The sequence below is a fragment of the Nomia melanderi genome, chromosome 13 (genome assembly GCF_051020985.1).
Source record: "Nomia melanderi isolate GNS246 chromosome 13, iyNomMela1, whole genome shotgun sequence".
In the NCBI taxonomy this organism is placed as follows: Eukaryota; Metazoa; Arthropoda; class Insecta; order Hymenoptera; family Halictidae; genus Nomia; species Nomia melanderi.
Genome location: NC_135011.1, coordinates 12028366 through 12046019, shown reverse-complemented (window position 1 = coordinate 12046019; position 17654 = coordinate 12028366). Strand labels below are relative to the sequence as shown.

Sequence of the window (17654 nt, the reverse complement as noted above, 5' to 3'; positions counted from 1 at the left end):
TAATTATTCTGTTAATATACTATTTTTATTTAATTAACTTTATTTCGGAAAATTTCATTTTGGTTAAACGAACCATCAGAGTAATGTTGCACAGAAAATTTGGTTTTAATGTTGCGATATGCTGTTTGATATTGCCCAATATAAATAGCAATAATTATTAAGAAATTTAATATTTCTAAGTGTCTTAAGGTTTCTATGCATAATATAATTTTATGCGTAATAGGGTAGGAAGCTGAGCAATTTTATCTCATCGCACGACAGCCTTTGTTATTTTCCATTATAAGCGTAATGCAAATTAAAATATTACGTACGATACATTACTGTATGTTATTTCCTCACACTCGAAAATAATTTTTGGTCTAGTTTGTTATTAGTTACCTATAAGATCTACAAAAGATTTTCATACATTTGTACATATCATGAAATATTAAAAGCCCTGCTCACAAGGTACAGGGTGCGTAAGAACTATGAAATGGTATGTTTAAACCATTATTTTCTCTTTTCTAAATTACTAATGGACCCACAACTTTAAACAAATTGCAATTTTGGTAATTATAAAAAAAATCAAACATAGAAAGGAATCTTACATTTTATTCCCAATGAAACGTAACACAGATATCGTGTTAATCTATTAATTATAACTCTTGTTTTTATTAGTTATTATAAATGAAGTTAACGGGATCACAATTTCAGTCACTAACTTAGTAGATTTTAAGCTGGAGTTGTAGTTAATGATAAAATTGACTTCAAACCTAATAGGACATACCTTCAATATATACAAGTAGAAATAACCGATTATGATCAGACATCGTGGAAGACTTGAGAACATGGAACAAATAATTCCAGTTCACGCTTTCAATTAATTCCTTCGCAAGAAATTGTAGTGTATGAAATAACATCAAAGAAATTTCAAAAATTATTTTCATCATTTCGAAACCATTTTCATACCCTTAAAAACGGTTAGGGCGAACAAGAATGACAGTTGCCCATATAAAGATGCAGTTATCACATAAAGTTTATTTTCTGTTCAAAAATACATCTAAAAATATACGAAATAAACAAAATAATTTTTAACTCACAAAATTCAAAACAGGAGTTCATATAGGCACAGCGAAATGTTGATATCGGATATATCCTTGCACCGTCCGCAAAGGAGTAATCCCATAATCAAAGATACGTTTCGGGAGAATCGAAAACATTTCATCTCGCCCTGAACTATTGAGGCAATAGCTAATAAATTGCCACTCTTCGCTTTTTCTTACTTAAACATTTGTCTTGTCTCCCCTCCCAAAATCAATCCATTGGATTATCTGCGAAGCGGAGTCACTTACGAGACGAATACTCCGCCCGAGGACGATAATGGAGGAGGAAATTATTGATTGAGAGGGATAATAAATCGTCAGCATAGAATGATATACTTACTCGTAGCGCTGACAGCTGGTCCGATGACCGAGTACTTGGGGTTACCGGTAACGGCCCCTGGGATGACCTTGTCCAGCTCTGAAATACATTATTGTAATTATCCTCGGAATATACAGTGCCGTTAATTACAGTTGGGAGTCGCGTGTGCGAATGGAACACGGCCAATTTACCGTAGCAAAGGATCCCCCATTCATGATTTATTACCCCCATAAATAGCTGGACGCTTGAACACCACTTATTTCTTGCCTATGTCGCACGCGACACGTGGAGAACTCTAATCATTCGCAATACGTTACCGGCAAAAATTCCATAATTAACTTCCCTGTTTCGTGGACTGAAATTCGATCGATCTTGAGAAATCGATCGTTACAATAGCACTGCAATGCCTAGGGGGGTCCAACTAATTAGGGATGTTCACGCTATCGACTGTGTGATAATTACTTCGCGGGAAATGATAACGGTCACTCCAGCAACTCGCTTGGAATTTGGAAGCTTCAGTGGTACATTTCGATGAAGTGTAATATCAAACGAATTATCGTGGAAGATAACTAACTGATGGGTAACTAGAAAAACGGTGGGTACATCGGAATGCTTTATACCCTGCATTACCGACGGTGCTGTGAAGATGGAAGAAAGCTTCCCGGAAACGCTACTTCGAAATGCTTTCCCGTTACTGCCCGGTAACGACGCTCTGTGTGGAGCGTGCGAATTGCTTTCTGTTGCGGCCTGCCATATCGACAGAAGAAATCTAAAAAAAAAAGCCGCGATCTGTAGTGTTTGAAGACTTTTCTACTTTTTCTATAATTTTTACTGTGAAGTCGATTGAGACAAGTTGATGAAATCGAATACAAGTATCTGCTGTAAGTGATGAATATGTTGCAAAATATTATAAAATGCAATAAGATACTATACGTATGTAATAAGATATATAATAAATATAATAGTATAATATTTTATATAATAAACGAATCGAAAACTTACGTCCTCATCGATTTATATAATTTTCAGGTATGTTGTATAACTAATCGTTTCGAACGACGTTTTCTTATACATATAAGTAACGATCTCGCTTAATTTTCTAGATATTTGTGAAAAATTGTCAGTATTGTATTATAAATTTTGACTATAATAATAGATCCATGATAATATATATACATTACATAACTTTTATAACAATAAAAGTATCCTTCTTGTTAATTCATATAATTTTTTTCGGAGGAGGTAGAAAATGCTCTTACGCATAGCCATTCACCATACATGGTGTCTGACGGGTTATGTAGAATTCAAAATGGGGATACACAATGAAAACCCACTTTTTTAAATTGATACTTGTGCGTTCATTCTTGTAGTTATTGATGTACCTAAATAATTATATTTTTGAAGAGATGTTAATTATTTTATAAAGTAAAGTGTATAATCGACTGCTTATTATACAGCTGTATTGAAAATTTTACTCGTATTTTAAAAACCAGTTACACCTTTTGGTGAAATGTCGATTGAATTCCTATAAATACACAACATAAATGAAATTTACATAAATATGTTTAATGTAGGTAATGAATCAGCCCGATACGAGGATATTGTGCAAAAATTACACAGCAAAAGTTTATATAAAAATGTACTCGAAGAAAAACCATGAAGTACCTTTTTCCCATTTAAAACTTCGTTTTTGAAAAATAACTGACTCTGAGTATATTCTCTCGATAACTGACAGTAGATGTACTGGATACATTTTTCTCGAAAACAAAATGTCAACCGAAATTATTTATTTTAATAGAAGAGATTAAAATACCTTCTCACCGCCCCCATTCAGTCAAATTAACCAAGTGCACGAATACTCAATAAATTGTTCATTTTGATTTCTCAGAAGGAAATGTTACAATAACGAAACATTATTCCACATCGTTCACTCATTTTTTAAATACAAATTGCTCTATTCGTATTTGTACGACTACATACAAGAAACGCAGCATATAAAAATTCATAACCCCAGAAGATGACTTAAAACGCGATGGGAAATAAATATTTCTTGTTTACGGATACATATATATGAGTTACGCGACAGGGAAACCTTCCTAGCATTCAGGAGAGGCAATGGAGATGACGGAAACGTAGGTGAAATTAGTGAAAGAGAATAGTAGAGAGGGTGTCGGTGGATTTTCATAATGCTGGCGGATAATGTCATTCGTTACCTACCAGGATGCGGTGCATCGTCCAATGGTTGGAATTGGAACATCGCCTTGAATCCCTGGCCCGGCCACTCTGAATTAGCGACGAACTCAACGTACAGGTCTGGCCCCGTGCTGAGTACTTCCACTTCCGCTCCTTGGTTGCAGAGCACAGCTATTGTGGGTGCCCCTGAATCCGTTCCGTCGTGCACTCTGATTAAATCCGCTCTATTCAGGCAACTGCAACAGGATGCCTTTCGTTAACAACGACAACTTATCGGTATATTATCCTGGGCTGCGAGTAAGTCGATTGAAAGCAGACAAATCCGTTCGACTAGCAACACCAAGGTGCCTATTTCAACCATTCATCGACCAAAGTGATTAATTCCCGAGAAGCAAAAATAGATAAACTCATTTAAATTGCAGATGATAATTGCAACTGTTCAACAAAAATAAAGAAATCCGGTTTCTGTTTTATTCTGGAAAGAATATTTTCCAGGATTGATGAAAACTTTTGTAGCACAGTTGGATGTGGAATAAGGAACATTGAAAATCTATTGCATATCTACATCATCATTAAAAATTGAAAAAATGGCCGCTCATTAACCCTTTGCCCTATGATTTATTTTTTAACTATGATCGAGAATTCAATCTGAATTGATTGCGCGAATCTCACTTGATTAATTATTGATCAAAGATTAATGATTGATAATAGAGAAGTAACATTTAATTTATATTTAAAAAAAACAATAAATAACACGTAGATTTCTCAAATTCAGCTTAAAATTTTCGTCACGAGTTTGACACAATATTGTAGGTCAAGGCGTTAAACAAAATTTACCTTTTTTGCACTAACGAATCATCTTTACGTATTTATGAAGATCCTACGAATTAAGATCTAAAAAAGATCATATGTTATGCGGAAGATAATCAATTTTCGTTCATTTTCTGCAAGAAACTTTTATTTCTTGCATTCCTGCAACTTTTATATCAAATATGTACAGAAGATAGAAAGCTAAATGCTACAACCGAAATAATATTAACCCATTGTACACGAAAGGCGACTTACTGTCGTCATTTGATTTGATATAGCAAAATTATAAAACTTGATATCTAATATTAAATTTAATACAATGTAATTAAACGCGAAGTACTCAAATAAAATAGTTTTATCTCCCATGTATTATTTTTATTTAATACAGTCAAAAATTTCATAAATATTTTATCAGACAATTATGAATATATGTAGTTAAAAATCTTTCGAATGCAAAGGGTTAGTTAGCTCCGATTTTTCTAGAAGATGTATTGTGATGAAGACTAAAGATATATTTATGGAGCTGCAACAAACGATGATAGTGGCGATGATAATAAAGCGTAAAAATAGAAATTTGTCGTTACATTTATTATGTACAGTGAGTCACAAGGGTATTCGTATCTTCCGAACTACCAAATTTAACACTAAAACTACCGGACAGATCAAATGGACCCATCTCAGAATTTTTATTTTGCACGTATTTAAATTACTAAGGCGTGTTTGTGAAAGATTTTCAATTAAATTTGTGTATCAGTCCAGATACAGAACTAGGAGTATCTTCGAATATCAAGAAACGTATTATTCTAATTTTTATAAAAAATTCAGAAGTTACTCTAATTGCTCGGTACTTTAGTGTCACACGATTAATATTTGCTCACAATGTAAGTTTCAATGTTCTCATCAACAGGAATGTGTGTTGGAATTATCAATCATTCAAACTCATACAGATTTTATTGCAAAATAATACATTCATATGAAAAAGAAGTAATTTCGCGTCAACAAAAACAAAATTTTCTTTTCGGTGGATTATTTTGAGAACGATAATAGATAGCGAAAAAAAAAGTTTGAACAAAAAATACATTGTTTTCTCACGTCTGTAAAATTTTTCAAAATTTGAAGCAAGGGCTTCCTGGAAAATTCAGTTGCTTTCTACATATCAATCTGGGTACGTAAAAAATATAGTAACCACTCGTATTGTGAAACTCAACAAGTCTTGTAGGTATTCCTCTCGTGAAACTATCCATTTTTAACAATAAAACTACCGAGCAGTTACATTAATTGTTTAAAAGTTCTCTATAGAAATCCTAAGAGTGTATCTACTGATACTTTAATTGACTTATAATTCAGTTTACGTATTGATAAATCAATTTGTTTAAGGCCTTTCCATTTCGTCCGGGTCCTTAGATCACCATAGCTTTGGATTTGTATACATTTTATCTTTCCTTAAGAGTTATTTGTACATTCGTTAGATTTCTTTAACAATAAGAGCCTTCGTTCCGTAGCGACTTGCAACCGTCCTTACGGTATTACGAGAAGGGACCGTGGCAGCCATAAATTCATGAACCCATAAGGCCCGCGATTCTTAGTGTAGCTTTTCCTTGTCTATTGTTCACATCTGACGTCCAGCCACCAGAATTTTTAACTCTCTAGTCCATCTGTTTTAGCATGTGTTATTAAGGCCAAAGCGTTTTTTGCTTTTTACCTGCCACGGTCGAGGATTGTAAACGGGACGAATTAGTTAGTAACATTAGCAACTAGAAAGACTCAAGAAGGGAGGGAACTTTGTCTCCCTTCCACAACCCTCTTCACTTAAAAAACCAACCAGAACGTCTTCACCCCCGCTAAGACGACTCTACCGAGGCATCGTCGGATACAATTCTGGGAGGTTCAGACAGTAAGAAGTCAGATCACAGATAGTACAACATTAGAACATAATAAATCACCACAAGAACCAAGTCTACCTTAGCATCTACTCATTTCCTAAGTTTTGTTCCCAATCATTAGGGTGGTCCTTCGAGAAAGGACTTATAAGTAAGAAGGAGTTTATAAGTTGGCATACCACGTGCAAACGTCTACAAGACTCGAACACTCTTGCGGTAATCACGAGTACCTAACAAATTTCATTAATAAGATCTCAAAGAAACATCTTATCTTTTCAGTAATTGCAAAAAGAAGAAACCAGGAATGGGTCATTTTAACCCGTCTGGAAGTTTAGTATTAATACATTATTGACCGATCACGAGTTAACTCGTGTGTGCACTTGCATTAGCTATTTCAATTTTTGAAACGCAAGGAAATATAGAATATCGCAAAAGCAAAATATTCAAAGTTATCTAAAAGATATGTCCAAAAGTTTTATTTCAATTCATTATGTATAAATAAAGCATATTGAAGTTTATTCAGATTGTTTCACTTACATATTTAACCCCTTACCCTAGATGTCTTTCTGAAGATTTCAGCGATTTCCAGAAGATAATTTAATTTCTGCAGTGCAACACAAGGAGGCACAACCTATCTAAAGCCTTTTAAACCCTTGCCCTGTGGTTTCTTTCTAAACTGTGATCGAGCTCATTATCTTTTTATTAATAATTTATTGAAAATAAGAGAAAATTCCAGTCTTATTCTATATCGACGTATGCTCTAAGGTATAATCATTGACAACAAAGGAATAACATGCCATGTGCATTCAAACAAATTGAATAATATTTATGTTTGTTAAATTCTATTTGAAATCTTCACCCTGAGTCTGACACGATACTATAGGACAAGGGGTTAATTACGGAATAATAACCGGCGGCATGTGATAACTTCTGTAAAATTATTGAAAAATACCGGTATAATACCAATAGTTTACATTTAGATACAAGACTCTGCTACCAGGTTTGCCGTCATAAGTAATGAAATAATGGGTTTTCATTTTATTTAGTAATAAGAAATGGGTTTTTCCGCTTAGACTTTTTATCGGTTGAATTCCACCACTTCGATTACTGTGCCATATAACTAGACAGAACAACAAATCTTGCTAAACGATAGAACCATTCACAAAGAACCATTTTTTGTATATTTGCTTTGTTACCTCCCATTCCATTTTTTTCTTTCGCAGCCTTAGCGCAATTTAAGTTACGGAGCCCATTTAACTTGCCAATCCTCGAATCACTGGCAATGAAAATCGTGGTTTATTTTATTTGCCCCAGTATTTGGTAACATATTCGGTCCCAAGGTAATTCAAAGATAGGGGGTTACCAACGAAGCCGCTCGTTATGGAAATCCGAAAGTTCTCGCGAGTGTTACGATCAACGAAGTTACGAATGAAAAAATAAATGAGTTCCCTGGTATGTTGTGCGAAGGAATCCTTAAGCGTTCTGGCTTTTTGTTGAAAAACGTAAAGTTTCCCTGGGAACTACGGAATTTATACGTAGCAAAAAATTGTTCAGCAGTTGTACAACGAGTAAAGTTGTTTCCCGTTTGTTGAAATATGTCAGATTTTAATTAATGCCTTGAACAATGTACTTCATATGAGATGCTTGTACTATTTTTATAATGAAGTCTTTCTCACTACATGCTTAAATACTTATACACTATATACACGGTGATACTATTGTAATGTTATATCTATGTCTGACGAGAAAACAATTTTTCCAGGAAAACTGGAATATAATATATTATAATGAAAAATAAATTATCAGTTTAAAATTCACTGCTTCTACATACATGTTAATCAATTTGAAGCACTTTATAAAATATCAATGTAATCGCTTCTTTGTCAGCATCGTAATGCTAATGTTATTATCCAGACAAAAGGGGAGGTAAATACCGTATATTTATAGTTTTAATTAAACTTCTGCTTGAACATAGAATAATAGAAATACACTGATTCCAAACTTCCATTTACTTTATTTGTATGGTGCAGATTATAGAATATTTTACATTCATAATGTATGGGATATTTTTGAAATTAGTAATATAACTGAGAATACGATAAATTTAGATTCAAAACTAAGCTGAAAATATAGAATACGGTTTATCCACCAACAATCTTAGTACTGAAATAATTAATTTCGAAATGCGTAAACGCCCGCATGCATGTCTGTATCCAACAAGTAAAAACAGTAAATAATTCCTCATTGGATGGTACATATAGTTGAAAAATGTTCAAATCCTGCTGTTTCACAAACGAATGGAAACGAATAGAAACGAATGGAAACGAATGGAAACGAATGGTAACGAATGGTAACGAATGGTAACGAATGGTAACGAATGGAAACGAATGGAAACGAATGGAAACGAATGGAAACGAATGGAAACGAATGGAAACGAATGGAAACGAATGGAAACGAATGGAAACGAATGGAAACGAATGGAAATGAATGGAAATGAATGGAGATGAATGGAAATGAATGGAAATGAATGGAAATTAGCTGAAGTTTGTGGAAATGTATAACAATGAATGGAAATTAATAATGCATTTTCCCCTCATTTTTCATAGTAAATCTTTACTATTCCAGATATACCTCGCCTACAGAAGCACCATATAAATATATACATCAACATTAAGGGTCAGCAAATACACTGCAATCAACTATACATATTTCAATACAATATAAACGTTTATAAAAGAGTTAAACGTCCCGCGAAAGAATTGAAAAACAAGAAACAATAGTGTCGCGAAGAGTACATCGTAAGTAAGTTACAAGCGCTCGCGAAGCAAGTCACTTTGTTACCTCCCACCCCGGCGATCATCAAAGAATTAACGACACACGAAGGGCCGGCGTACGTGAAAGCGTTTGACGAAAATTGCTTCGTTAAAAAAGAAAGAGGAAAGAAAGAAATTGGAATCCATATATTCATCAGAGCGTCGTTAATCCCTTTTACGTTCCCGACTGATGAACGAGTTCCGCGGTAAAAGAGACGGAAATTGAAACGCGGAGGAAAAAAGCTGCACGACTTCCCGGCCTCTTTCATTTATCGACATGTTCGCGCAGCTTAAGAAGAACTCCGGAGTCGATTCTCGGCTGGAGTAGCCTACGCGAGTGCTACTGTATGTTCTTCAAGGTCTGCCGCTCGACGAAGGTGAGATAAATTTCCTTCGAGTGACTCGGCTCGTTGCAAAATCTCACGAAAAAAAAGGTGGCTGAGGACGGCGACAGGGGGAGGGGACACGATGGCTGGAAGAAGAGGCAGCCCGAGGTCGACGTCGAGAGTGGCAACCGAGCAGGGTTAAAGGTGAACCTGCGAATAGACTAGAGACAGCGCAACGAACGACGATGAAAATGAAAAAGAAAGTAGACGGAGTAATGCAAGAACAAGAACAAGGGAAGAGGCTGAAGAGAAAAATTACTGGAGGAGGTTGTTCCATCAATAGTCGGTGATTCTCTTTACAAGTATACTCGAGCTACTTTGTTCAATTGAACGGAAGAGAATTACACCTTACTGTAACAGCGTCTGAGGCTGGTGATCCGATCGATTTAAAAGCTTGATCAATGATGACCACGAGATAACCTTATTACCCCCACGGGTTAAGCAATTACGCTGGCAGAGAAATATTATCGCCGGAAGAACCGGAGATTAAAGAGTCTGTCCGTCTTTCCGGTCTCGTTCGACGCCATCTACTTCCCGCCCCGTGTACATGAAACTGAAAGCGTGCCCGAATCTCGAGCGGAAATGAACTATTCCCTGTGAATAACGTTAATCGAACGGTATCTCGTATCAAGAGCGTTTCTGTAATTGAAAATTGGGGTTCGTGCAGCTGTAAAGGTGAATTAAGCGGGATACTTCATTCTCTGATATAAGCATCATCAACATATTGGTTAGTGATAATCAGAATCACTGTATTGTTTAACACCAAAATTAGCAGACAGGTCAAAATGATCAATTCTTGATGTGTTGGAATTATTAAAAATATAACGGATATTTTTCTGAGAAATGATTAAAAAAATTGATTTAGCAATACGCAAACTGAATTGGAAGTCATATAAAGCTTTAATGGATGCACTCTTGGAGTTTCCATAGAGGAATTTCAGAAAGTAAATTTCACTGCTCGATTGTTTTAGTATTAAGAAATGTTACAATCAAATAAATGCTACAAAATAGACACTTTTTGGCATAAAGAATGCAGTATTAATTAATGACTGCAATTAGTAAAATTTACGAATGTGTATTGTTAACGAGTTCACAACAAAATTAACTGTTCAACATTTTATACAAACATTTCCAAGATATAAATAAATCTTTTCCTATTTAACATTGATAATTGTGGATTGAAAGTTTTTTTTACAAAAAAAGTTCTTAATATATTTAAATATTTGAAGATCACATTCCAAATTTGAAGAGCATTGTTTTTCTGATTTAAGTACTTTTTAAACTAGAATTTGTATCTCTAATTTTCGACTGATGTTTCAAACAGATAGCCGATCCTATTATCATTTTACATTTTCTTTTCTCCTCTCCTTTACCCATTCTATTCCAGTATCTCACAATCCAGGTATGTTGCAATAAGATATAATTTGGATAGGGAAAATAAATATAAAGTACATGTATGATTTTATGATTTATTAGTTTAAGGATTAAAAATTGTATAAATTAAATACTTGAGGTTTGAATGAATAAAAAGATCTTCGTAAAAATTCACGTCAGAACTACATCTATAATTTTCAAATATTTATTTATATTTCAAATAGAACAATATACTTTACGACACTGCTCGACATAGTTTATTAAAAAAAATGTAAAAAAAATGAATAGTCAGCGAAACTGCTGTCTTTATGCATTTATGTCTTATAAAAATCTTCAATGGCGAATAAAATTGTGGCTTTTGCAAAGCATTATTCTTGAAATATTGAAACTGTAACTAAACGGAATAAACTTTTATTTTACCGCAGCTTCTCGCTGATTGGCGATAAAACTGTAAAACTGTATCTATAGGTTAGTCACAACTTTAAAGGACTAGATTATAGGTCGATCGATATTTGTAAAAACAAAAACGCATAAAAAACCGCTTTAGTACTATTCGGTTCCAGACAATCTATTTATCGCAGTGAAATAGTTTTTGAGAAAACTGTCCGTAAAGTTGAAGTGGGACGACTACCACTCTTTTCTTCCTTCGCATCTCGTCGAGCTCCGGAAGTATGAGATAATGGTACGCGAACTTGTATACAAATTGGGTTTAAAAACGTATACAACATGCAAATATGCAAGGAACACAAAAAGTACATAGTTCGACAACAAGCCTGAACCGTGTGTTTTGTTTTCTACTTCGTAACATAATTATAAGTTTTCAACACCATAATCAAAGGAGAATATTATGAAATAAATGAATAAATTTTACAATATAAGCGTATGAATGTCACTGAACTTTCAAGACTGCACAAATATATTTATATAGTTTCTAACTATAATTGTTATAATGGTTTTGAAATATTATGAATTAACTCGTTACGCATGTTTTAAACGTCACAAATTTTTTAAATTTTAAATAAAAAAGCCTTGTCTTATTCGTTAATTATTCTATACCTTAACCAGAACATAAATAACAATGTATATAACAAATAAATGTTGAGTTAACTACAAACTTGTGTTGGTCACGATATAACATATAGAGTTTTAACCTATTAAACCATTTATTTTTCAAATCATTTCGAATATTTAACGATTTTATGATACGAATAATTGCGAAATAAGAAAACTGAAATCCGTTTAGACAGGTGCGGTTGTACTAGTGATAAACTTCAATATTCACTGAAATTATTTATTTCATCATATTTAGTACTGTAATTTTAACATTTCTACTTTTTAGAGATCATTTGATCAAATAAAGCATAATTTAGCTCGAAAACTATAAACCTGCGAGTGGATAGCATAATGTAAATTAATGCTTTATATGAGTTCTTTGGGAATACAATTTCCAAATAAAAATTCCAATTTTTACTCCGCGTATTATTGCGCCCATTAGCGTCAGGATTTCGCTGCTGTGCGATAATGCAAACCCGATGCCAAAAGTAGATCGTATACCACCGTATACGAGTTCCCATGAGTGTTCAGAAATGGATGTATCGAGTGGCTGACAGAGAGAAGTCTCTTGGTATACATCAGCTCCATTCAGGATAATATCCGAGTGCGTCTGACAGTGCGGCTCAGCGGTAATATATCGAGGCATTTCTCAGCGGTCTTCCTCACTCTTAGCAAGTTTTACCACGACTTGCGCGATAAACCTTAAGAGGTCTCGGATTAATTAATGGAGTCAGTCGATTTGTACCCTTGAACACCGTTTTATTTCGCTCGTTCCGATCATTTATCTAGTCACTGAGTTCTATTGAATTAATACGTAATAAGTATTAGTAATAGTATCAGTAAGTAATAAGTATTAGTAATAAGTATTAGTAGTAATATTAGTAAATAATAATTTACTTAAATTCATTTTCTCTATTACTTCTTACATAATGCATTCTGTGAAAGTAAAATTAATTGGACATGCAAAATATTCTTTACGACAAACGCCCATAAAAAAATTGAAGTTTCTTAAGCCTGTATTACTAATCTCTAATGAAAATTATTGCCATACCTATTTATGTTTACGAAACACGTACTTATTGATTGAGTATAATAATGTAGAGTTAAAGTGACGAGATAATGATTAAAATCATGTGCGAAATTATAAGAATAGAATTGCCAATGACAGCCATTTATGGACTCGATTGGATTAAAATATAATCAGTTACAAAGAAAAACGGATCTCAATTTCCATGGTAATATTTATAAAACAAGTTAATGTAAGTAGTCACTCATCACTTCCCGATCTATTATACCGAACAGACGTTGTATTTACTTATTGTCGTAATTAAATAAAAACGGATTCATTATCCCATTAAGAAACCAACAGAAATAATGGAATCAGAGAAGCTAGATTAATTCAATTTTGAATTCGATAGGTTCAGAGAAGAATTCGAAGATCAACGGAATGCAGTTTGAATTCACATACTGTCCGAGAGCCAGTAACCCTTAATTTCGAAGAGTAATGTTTCGATAGAAGTTACGCCTAGTCACTTACCAATTTGGCATTTCCCTTTATACGAAAAGTTTCAACGGTGAAACGGTACAGTATTGCATATAATTCATGAAATATAAAGCAGCTTCATACTGTTCAAAGTTTTAAGAGCGATAGTAAAGCGTGGATATAAGACTGTCGGACGGAAACCAGATCCTTTTTGGAAAAGTTAGCGACTCACGTCAAGTACGGAAAATTGTGAACAGTACGTAACCATTAAAGACGGGTACAAGAGAGAGAAAGTAAGCTGGAATGAAAGACACTATAAAAGGGAAGCTTGAAGCGACCGCAAATTAAATTTTTAGATGGGGTGCAAGCATCGTCAAAATATACAATTCGCGAAAAAGGAGGATTTACTGACTGAAATTGCAATTAATATTAAACTCTATATATCACACAACTGAAAACATTATTAGTAAGAAACAGTTTAAAAAAACTACTTAGTAATGTAATTTACATTTTTGGGAAGTATTTATGTAAAATATGTGCACATACAGTTGCCATAGTTTGATGTTATTCACATTATCCATGCTCTTCTGTTGCGATTAGTTATTAATATTGTATTTAAAATAAAATTAAATAATAATTCATTCATGCTGTCGTATTTTCTTAAAATTCGACATTTCATAAAAAAATAATGAAACAAATAATTGTTAATACAATAAATGTTAACATGTTTAAAACGTTTTATCGTTTCTTAGGAAGGGACATACTTATTTACATATCCATCCCTGTCATCGCTTTATATCGAAAGCTCCAAATCGACTGCATTTGTAAACGTGAAAAGTAAAATATATTTGTATGCATAATGCATTCGCTCTTGAACGTTTTTAAACTAGATAAAATTGAGATCAAGCTTCTTGTTCATTGGAAATAAGGAAAAAAATAAAAGTGACAATATTCAGCAATTATAGTGTTTATCCAGTCGCGAACGATATATATATATTTATATGAGAATTCAGAGAACACAGTACAGAACGCGAAACATTAATTCTAACGGAAACACAGCTTGGTTAATCGATTCAACGGAAACAGTGAAACGGACACAATCAATTATCCTTTGTCGGAGAATGTTTGTGCTCAGCCGAAAACTCGTAACGATGCGATATTAGGTCGGATACGAAACGCGGAAAAAATATGCATCGCGTAACGAACTAATATTTGGCAGTCACAAATTTTCGCGTTGCAGTAATTACAGGTTTTTGTAGCAGCAGTTTGAATCGGCCATGAATCAGAGGCGGCGCCGATATAAGCGACGGAAGTACAGAACTATCCGAAAATATTGCAAGCTTTAACACTTTGGGGTTAGGTGAGTTTAAAATTACCTCACTTTTCTTAACAGTTAATGTGGGTTAACACAAAAGTTTTTAACGGTAAACATGGTAGGATATTTTGGAACCCACCAAACTTAATTGAAATTACTTATACTTTTGTACTGTTATGTATCGTGCAAGTCGAGTCTTTCGTTTCTTTAAAATTGCATTCCCCTAAGGGATAAACGCGGTCAACCATTCAAGTGAATTTTAGAAACATTCTATTTTTCAATTAAAATAGTGTGCACAAATCGATATACATCGATGTGTTTATATTACTGTGTTTTGTTTATTATTCGAGTAACTATTTTGTTGTTATGTAACATTCATATTTTACGGTGGCTTGAGGTTTGTTTAATTTCCGTTTTGTGTATTCAATAAAAATATTATTTATTAAAAACTCAATATTTTTTGCCTGTTGACAAAAAATCGTCAATTCTCTTGGAGGAAACTTTGAAAGTGAAATAATGAGAACTACTGTCTCAATTTCCTAACTTCGAGAACATGGTTTATATATGTGGAGTAATCGTAACTGAGAATTTTGGTGATACAGACAATCGTCTTAAAAGAGAAACTCTTTTATATCAAATGAAAGTATGACGATAGATAGAATAATGAATAATAAAATATTATAAATATTTTTTAATTTTCTATTGAATATGACTAATGGTACTTTGTGTTGTGAAATAATGTTTCATCGATAAAAAATGAATATAGTTGACATCACAGCGATAACTTTGGAAATTTTTTAGTAGACAACATAAAAAATTTGACTGTCTGAGGTATATGAAATAAAAATGTTCTTAAAAGGAATGAAAAGATCGACTTTTCTAGATGATGATTTAAAAAATGAGGTTTTTATAAAATGATTGATATTTAAATCGATATAAATTACATCTACATAAATTAACACGAGAAAGTAAGAAAAAAATGATATCTAAGGTGCAATAAATACACGTATGTAAATACCCTGAAATAATAAGACGATATTGTGGTAATAGTAATTACGAATTACTTAATAATTTTGTTAAATAAAAGTTTATACAGGGTAATTATGGGGAAGATGACTACGGGAGAGATGATCAATTATCTTGCATAAACAATTGACACAATTATAATCACAATTGATTTTTCCTCATTTATTACTTTAATTCTTATTGATTATTTTTTGAAAAAATCATTAAAATTTATTTAGAAATTAAATTCGTTGTTCCAATTCTTTTGGTTTTTATTTAAATACACTTCAAAGAAAATATGTCCATCTCCCCTGGAATTGCCCTAATCATATTTATATTCAATATCGTATTTACCAAGCAACGTCTTTTTTTATTGTAATAATAACTGGGTCATATTCTGTAAACTATCAGAATTTATAAACAACGAAAAAAATAAAGAAAGACGCTGTTCCATATAAACAATACATGCTAATAAAAAATAAGTTCACATCAATTTTTATGGAAAACTAGATTTATAAACATTATTCCAAGGGACGAAACTAAATTCTGAAAACTTGTTTCATCCTCCAGACGTCGACAAAATAGTGTCGGCGTGAAAGCCGATTATGCCCTTGGCGATATTTCATTCTTTCCCTCCTCTGTCTTGTTTTCGTATTCAGACTTATGTAGTAACATAATACGATTTCAAAGTTGTTCATTATTCGAGACCTCTACGAAAATTATATTCATTTCGATTTCTCCGAAGCATCCAACAAACGTGTGCAATTTTCGTTTCATCATTCTTACATAATTTTTTAAACTGTCATAGAAAATGAAACAAAACAAACATTAAATATATAAAATCCAAGAAAAGTTTAATGGCATACATTCTTTTATTAAAATGGAAATCTATCTACATCTAAGCTTAATCTCATAAAAAGTATTTTCTCCTATTTCTCGTTAAATAATAATTTGACTCTTATGTAATAAAATTTTTGTTCATATTTATATTTTTAAGATTGTATTATTATATTATTTGGAGTATTACAATTATTTTGTTCAGTTCGTTAATTTTTACTGCCAATAAACTCAAAAACAAAAAAACATACTCAAATAGTTGTCTTCATTATATAAAAAGAAATTATTTCTGTATGGTACAAATTCAAAAGAAAATAAAAAGTTGCTAAGTAAGTAATTTGGTATGTTTCGAAAATCAAATTTCTTAAAATTTTTTACTGCATTGTTTGTTGTTACATGAACAAAGATTCCTTTATTCATTACTCTGCAAATTATGTTACGTGTGTTACTTTCTCATCCGCACAAACGTATAAAAACTTAATTTGTCTATAGATTACACATACGTGTATAAAACTCTTAAGAACCTCCCTGAAAAAAGTTCGGTACTTACTGCGTCCGATGTACTTACAAGTGTAGTTTTATATCTTATATGTGCTCTTCACGAGTTTCGAGAGTAACCGAACGATAATCACTTTCGCGAGTACTAATCAAATCCAATGAAACGAATTACTGTAGCTATTGAATTGACTAATATTCACGAGTAAACTGCTGATTTCATCAATTTACAAGAATGATATCTGACCTTTTGTTTCGCGTACATTTAGAAGTTCTGCTTTACGTTTAACACTAGAACTATCACACGAATGAAAATGACCCATTCCTAATTTTTTCTTTCACAATTACTGAAAAGGTACGCAGACTCTTCAGGAAATTATTAACCCTTAGAGTGCCAACGTCGCTGTGAGCGATGCGAGCTGTGAGAATAACTTTTTTTCAAAATATTGTTTGCTTAATTTTTGCAAATAACACGGCCACCAAAAGATGAAAATGTTTACTGTACCCTATAAACGTTTTAGCACATTGATGTAAATAGTAACATTTTTATAGACATTTTCTGTAAGCTAAGCATTTCTCGGTAAAAGTGCATAGCAATTTTCGAAACAA

At 33.0% G+C, this 17654-nt stretch overlaps 1 protein-coding gene across 4 annotated transcripts in view; it reads right to left on the bottom strand.

Annotated features, from left to right (window-relative positions):
* Positions 1-17654, bottom strand: part of Sol1 — a 1346934-nt gene that overhangs the window by 716418 nt on the left and 612862 nt on the right. For all 4 annotated transcript variants that reach the window (XR_004234727.2, XR_004234726.2, XR_012999919.1 and 1 more), the window contains exons 7-8: positions 3619-3830; positions 1423-1500 (exon numbers count right to left, since the gene is read on the bottom strand). Coding sequence is in view for 1 of the 4 variants with exons in the window: in XM_031973633.2 (XP_031829493.1) it covers positions 1423-1500; positions 3619-3830 (290 nt within the window). In the remaining 3 variants the exon portion in view is untranslated. The remainder of the gene's footprint in view (positions 1-1422; positions 1501-3618; positions 3831-17654) is intronic.